Source organism: Olea europaea, chromosome 2, assembly GCF_002742605.1.
Source record: "Olea europaea var. sylvestris chromosome 2, O_europaea_v1, whole genome shotgun sequence".
Taxonomy (NCBI): Eukaryota; Viridiplantae; Streptophyta; class Magnoliopsida; order Lamiales; family Oleaceae; genus Olea; species Olea europaea.
Genome location: NC_036238.1, coordinates 21,990,729 through 21,997,821, shown reverse-complemented (window position 1 = coordinate 21,997,821; position 7,093 = coordinate 21,990,729). Strand labels below are relative to the sequence as shown.

The window sequence follows — 7,093 nt, the reverse complement described above, 5'->3', positions numbered from 1 at the left end:
ACAAATTAAAAAAAAGGTAAAAAAAAAAATTGACGAATTTTAAAAAATGACAAATTAAAAAAAAAAAAAAAAAGTTATACAGATTCAAAAAAGTGATAGAAAATAAAAAAGTGACACATTTTGTCACATTCTCTTTGAGCAAATGCCTTACATGCATCAATCTAATTGATTCAAAGTTTTTCTTTTTATATGCATTAATATAAGACAAGGCTTGAATTTGTATGTTCAAATTTTTAAAAAAACACACACATACGTATTTAGTTAATTGCTCCAATGACATGACGTGACTTTTTTTTAGAAAAGAGACGTTCTGTCACTTTTTAACATTCTCCTTAAACGTACACATTGCATACATTAATCTAATTGATTCAAAACTATCTTTAATGTGTTAGCATAAAACAAGGTTTGCATTTGTATGTTCAAATTTTTTTCAAATACACACTTATGCATCTAGTTAAATGTTCAAATGAGATAGTGTGACTTTTTTTAAAAAAGTAATAGAATGTCACTTTTTCACATTTTCTTTTCGTCAAACACCTTGGATGCATTAGTTTAATTGATTTAAAACTAATTTTTCATATGTGTTGACACAATCAATTTCTTCTCAAGTTCAACAATGTTATTTTCAAATGTATTCCCAATCACAATAGCCAAATAATCAAAAATCATAAGTGTCAATTATTTACATTATAAAGTTCAAACCTAATCACATTGCCACTAAAATGTTTCCACCAAAATGACAAAAAGAGAGAGGACTCATTGTGCTCTGAACTCTCCTTCTATGCTTACTTTCCCAAAATAGCCCGTTCACATAGATGTAATTACATCGCCGGACAAGATAACTTAGCCATCGTCATCGCTGGAGCCGTAGTGGAATATATTACCAAAAGCGACAGCGAAGGCTTTAGACGCAATGAAAGCTGCCTTGGTGTCATGCCAGCTACAGCATCCACTTACTAAGACTGCTAACCTGCATGTTCAATCGCTAGAAATTTTGCTCCGATGGATGAACAGTCGGTGAAGCATGAACTTACCATCACTGGAAAAATATCAAAATGCATTAATGGATTTTATGAGTGAAATGGTGCGAACTCTTTACATGAGCCAGTCTCTGGCCACTAACTTTTCGATGGCGATTGCACGATCCATGTAGTACCATTGACGGTAGCAACTCAGTGAGCTAGCTGGCCAATTTACGGAAACACAAAGGCTGACTTAAGAAGGTGAATTAGGGTGGTTAGTGTTCCCAAAAGCCATCTGAGAACTCCCCGTCCACTTCGGCATTGGCCGGCTGTTTCTCTTCTACGCCCGAGGCCTATTCTAACTAGTTGATCATAGCCACGAGAAAATGAAAGTGATAAAAATTGTGTGCGCGAGTTCAGGGGTTGGGGGATTTTATAACGTATTAATTACGGTTTTAAATTGTTTAATTGATTAATAGAGTATTAATCACATTAGTTCATTTTTAAGGGTATTGGGCCTAATTTGTCCAATTTTAATTGTGGTTTAAAATCAAATTGGACCGGCAAAAAATATATAAAATGAAAAAAATGAAATTTTTTGAAAATTCATCCAAATATGTAAAATTCAATAGTTTTGTCTTTTGTGGGTATTTTTGTCAATTTTTAATTTTCTAATGCATATATATTATTATTACCTAATAATCATAATTTATATCTAACAATCTCAAAACAAACATAATCTATCAAAAGTCATTTTCCTCTTCAGAATTCAGATGAACTCCAGCCGACACCCGACACAGTTTTGAGTCATTGACACCACACACACTTCATCAAATTTTTTACGTCTCTTCAAAGTTGAATTATAGTCCATTACACCAAATCAGAGATAGAGATCCTAAGCCTTCGGTAATAATATTTGCTACGAATAAAGTTTTAAATCAATAATTTTTTTTAGCAAATTGACGTAAGAATCTGAAATTACATGTGTTTCATAACAACATAGAAACGTAAGCTTGTGCGATTGTTATATTTAGATATTATAAATAATTGCTTTATTATTGTGCTTGGTTATTCTCTGTCTAATCAATAACATTTTTTCAAATATGATATTCACGAGGTCTTGTTGGATTGATTTTTTTGGGCCTTATATCTCGTTTAGAGACTTGTATTGTAACGTTATCATAACGTCATTAGCCTAAAAAAGATGAACAAAAAAAAACTATATTTTAGTTTATTGTGATTTCATTTTGATTTAGTAAATATTTAAAGTTATAGTAAATATATTTAGCCCTTGTTCGAGCTATATTTTCATGTTATCATAATGAGAAAATTGACTGTTGAAAAGGAGGCTGAATCCCACGCATGAAACAACAGGTCAACAAATGTGATTAGACTTGTGCGATAATGATCCAAATTTTCATTTTTTTTGTCCCAAAAATTTGCTTGAAACAACGGTTTAAATTGTTTTAAATTTATTGCTAGTAAGATATAAATATACAAAACCGACGATTTTAAATCAGACCAAACCGTTAGGTTTAAGTTGAAATTTTTTTCAAACCGTTCAAAATAATTTAGTTTGAGTTTAAGTTTTTGTCAAACCAATTTAAACGTTTTAATTTGAAAATTTGTCAAAAATTAATAAAACCAAACCGCTTACACTCCTAAATTAGATCCCATAAAACTTAATGATCTACCAATTAATTAATGTACCACGTCAATCAACAATGTTTAGGATATCATTTCTCTCCATGATCAAATAAAGGGGGTTGTTTGAGCCACATTATTTTGGTAATGATGCATTCTTAAATAATGTATTGATAGGGAATGTGTGATTAAAAAATAAGGAATATTTTTTGATTTGCATGTAATATTATTTTATTGAAGAATGTATGGTTGAAATGATGTCAAATCACTGTTTAAGAATGCATTTTTTGAGAATAATGTGACTCAAACAGGCAAAGTTTTTTAACATTGCGCAACATCCCAAAGATTTCACCGTAACTATAATTGCAATAATAGAGTCACAAGAAAAGAGTTACCAAACTATTACTCAATAGTTACTAGACTATAACTCAATAGGAGTACGTGTAAAGAATGATCTTTTTAATACTAAACAACTATTTCTCCTCGTACGGAAAAACGAACAAACTACATTTCCTCACACTCGCTACATTCCTACAATGTACACTGTGACAATGGTTACATCATGTGAATATAATGTAACGCCGGAAAATTCAAATTTCTTAGATAAGCAAACCTTGTGCACATATCATTGAATTGTCTGCAATACATCCCATGCCTTCAATCTCAGCTTCTGTTAGGTCTACTCCTATCCACTTGAATAGTTCTCGGGTCCAAAGTAGACAGTATCTGGGGCATTGACATGCCACCCGACACAACAATTTCTGTGAGCAAAAAACAAAGTCAAAAGCCGGCAGATGATATTCGACAGTAACTAATATATATAGTATCAATTATCCACGAGGTACGATATTTAAGTTCGTACTCGGTCTCTTCAAGCACCATCGCTTTATGTTAGACCTTAATATAATGTCATGACACTTACGTCTCGATATAACCCCACTCAGCCAACGACAGTGTACACACAATAAAAGAAACCCAAAATATAGTGGAAAATAGTAAAAAGAGATTCTCAGTGAAGAACGTTGATATAAATAGTGGCTAGCATGCAAGGGCGGAATATTAGCAAAGACTTGTTTGTTTGAAAGAAATAAAGGACATCCTTTAACAAATAGCATGTAGTTATGGTAAGTCGAGCAAAAGAACTCTTACCAATTCCTTCCCGGACAGACAAGTTTGGTCTTATGACATCATTGGCATTGACCAAAAAAATGTCACCAATATAAAGATGGTTTGTTGGGACATAAACACAGCACAGCTCTTCCTCTGCCGTATAATTCTGAAATGAGAGAGAGAGAGAGAAATAATTCGGACCTCATAATCAAGACTTCTATTTAAGCTTTGCCAAAACCTGGCATCAGGCATGAAAATAATCACACACCTGGAGGGTGACGGATGAAGTAATGAAGCCAATTGCATATTCACCAATACGCGGATGCCTTATAATTGCCACTTCCTTGAAAGCCTGTGTGTTCTGGTCTGCAATAACATTGTAAAGAAATATTCATCCATCCATAAAAGGAAACCAATCAGAGAGAAAAAATTGCAATAGAAAACCAAAAAGGATGAAAAAACTATTTAAATAAATAAAAGCAAACCTGGAGATATAGCAGTACTAATTTGCTTGGAAGCATTGTAAATATGACGAACAAATGGCATACGCTTGATGAACCACTCCCCGAGGCTCAAAACAGATGCCCCCAACCACGATGACATGAATACTCCAACCAAGAAAATAAATGTAATAGAAGTCACAAATCCTAGACCTAAATCGGAAAATAGGAGCAAGTATTAGCCAACGGACACAGGATATATAATTGTTGAACAAGAGTTTCATCTTAAACGTTAAGGAGTATTCACAATTAATCTATTATGACAGTTGCAAAAGTAACAAAACCCACATTATACTTGGATTATTTTGAAATTCCATGTGCTCATTTTTCAAGTTAGCAAAAAATGACAATAGATGTCTATAATTCAAGCTTGAAAATGGTTAGGATACAAAACAAGAATCATAGTTGTAATTTTGGGCATTAAATGAAGGTGAATAAGCTTACCAAAGATGTCAATTCCAAGATGAACATAAACTGGGGAGAAAAATCCGTCCACCAAGTGAATAAACCACCACGTTATATAGAATGTAATAGCTATTGGGAAGAGGATGACACTGCAAAACGACACAGTAAGCAACAGCTACAACAGTAAAGAGCATAAAGAGTGAAGAGTAAATTCACGAGAAACATAAGTTAAAAGAACTTGACAAAAAATCTATCAATATATGTTTTGTCTGGCAATTTTATCATGAAAGACAAATCTGTGGGAACAATTCCAATTTAGAAAATCATTAGACAATTATGTTGGAGGATCATTGCCATGGTTTACTATGTTGCAAGGCATACACAGGAACCTGGTCTTTATTATATCATGGTTTAGTTTCCTTTTCTATTACTGTGATTAAAGAATGGACTTTGTTCTAATTGCCAGGCACTGATATCAGTACCACTGTAGCAAGCGCTAATCCAAAGAAGATGAAATCAAACTGCTGAAAATGTATCCACCTCTTTAGAACCATTGCTAACCGTAGGAGTCGTAATCTCCTTTTAGATTAAAAAAAGACTTAATTTAGCTCCGAGTCTAATGTACAAGAATAAATATTGTAGAGCATGTTGTGATGTTTACATATTTTTGAATCTCCAAATTTATTGAAATTGTGTTTTTTATAATTCTCAAAGCTTGCTTTGACTTTCTCCTTGCAAATATCAATACATAATTTCCTATTAGTTTGTCTATGTTAAGTAAACCAAATTAAAAGGGGATGAGATAAAGCCTGCTAAACTAATAAGTATAAAACCGCAGTTATATTTAGTGCAGTTGAATCAATAAATAAATGTCAATAATTATATCTCAAGCTCAGAATCTAAAGAGAGAATAGCATATAAATAGAAAGATAACTGTGCTCACCACCCCGTCATAAACTTCTTCGAAGCCCAGCTCCTGACAACTTTGTAAAAAGTCTGTTGAGTATCAATCAAATAAAGTATTTTTCAGACCACAGTAGACATTTAGATGTAACCTCTAGGACAAACAATACAATCATATTATTGCCGGAAAGTTTCTGCTTGAAAAACCTTCAAGCATAAAGTATAAGGGACCTTGGGGTCTAAGAAAAATTGCATACGAATTTTTTATGTACATTGATAATACAAGGCTCATCGCCTGTATGTGCACGCAAAAACACATACACAGAAAGTGGAAGCTAGTATGGGCACATTTGATCAACTAATGAGAAAGTAATATTAAATATCATCATGTCAAACGACCATGGAGCCCACTGTTATCCAAAATAAACAAGAAGTTATAAAGGGGTAGATAAAATAAGCTATAATGCCCTACTACTAAGTCACGACTCGCAACCAATTGCTTGCATTTATTGCAAAAGAAAAACAACATGTCAAGATATGAATTGAAATTGTTCATTCTCATAATTAAGTTGTTTCAGCTAGATTATGTTTGCTATTTTTGAGTTGGAGAGAAATCAATCTCTTCAAGGAGTAATCCAAGGGAACACACCAAGGTCAGCATGTATGGATATTCAACCATAAGAAAAAAAATTAACTCCCTCCTCATTCTTTGATTAACCAAATAAGCTGGCAGTATAATCCTATTTCGAGATAGCAAAATTCCAAACAAAAAACAACATGAACCCAACAATAATTAATTCTTCAGCAGTCTCAATTCTGTAAATATAATAATAAATGAACGATTTTACACATAATTCCTTAAAATCCATAAACAAAAATAAGTAAAAAATAAAAAAACTCCTCCTTGAGCCCTAACATAACACATCAACACGATCTAGAAATAGAAGCATACCTCGCGGCCTGTGTTATGGTGAGAAGCGGAAGACGAGGTTTCTGACGAATCATCATGATGGTGATGGTGATGATGGTCAACGGAGTCAGCCACCGGTATCAAAAGCTCTCGATCTCTTTCTCTACTGCTATTCCCGATTACCCCCACCATAGTTTCCGATTTTTCATCTCCCATTACAAGAAAAATTCAAACACTAACACCCACAGCTTCCTTTTTCTATAGTCTACTAGCCCAAGAATTTCGGCAACCCACCTCCCTCCTCACTCTCTCTCTCCACCAGTGAAATTTCTAGCAGTAGTTCATGTAAATCCAAATTTGAAATACTTTTTGCAATTTGAGTAGGAATTTTGGGCCCAACAGGATTTCAAGAAAACAGGCGGCGTCTTTTTGTTTGTCTTCTGAATTGTTAAAGGCATAACTGCAGCTGTGGCCCCAAAATTTTGAAAAATGTATCCAAATCTTTAATTTATAGCATTGTGAGTCCCAACCTTTTAAACTTGTGTGATCGAAGGACCTCTGACACTTTTTGTCTAAAAATCCGCTAGTTGATCAAAAGTACCTTAATTTAATGAATTTCCGAAAACGAGAAAATGATAAATTTATATTTTTTCCATATA

The 7,093-nt window shown here is 33.3% G+C and overlaps 1 protein-coding gene across 2 annotated transcripts; it reads right to left on the bottom strand.

Annotated features, from left to right (window-relative positions):
* Positions 1–2,943: 2,943 nt before the first annotated feature.
* On the bottom strand, positions 2,944–6,878 carry LOC111366671 (protein LIKE COV 1-like). 2 transcript variants are annotated; one of them, XR_002697694.1, is made up of 8 exons: positions 6,477–6,878; positions 5,565–5,617; positions 4,661–4,770; positions 4,202–4,369; positions 3,985–4,082; positions 3,756–3,882; positions 3,220–3,367; positions 2,944–3,137 (listed from the first exon to the last, which is right to left on the bottom strand). XR_002697694.1 is itself a non-coding variant. In XM_022987381.1 (7 exons), exons 1-7 carry the CDS (start codon positions 6,648–6,650, stop codon positions 3,270–3,272), a joined length of 828 nt encoding a protein of 275 aa, XP_022843149.1. In that variant the 5' UTR covers positions 6,651–6,877; the 3' UTR covers positions 2,944–3,269. The 2 variants fall into 2 exon arrangements, 1 of the variants encoding a protein (XP_022843149.1); XM_022987381.1 differs by having other exon boundaries at positions 2,944–3,367; positions 6,477–6,877.
* Between the last annotated feature and the right edge of the window lie 215 nt (positions 6,879–7,093).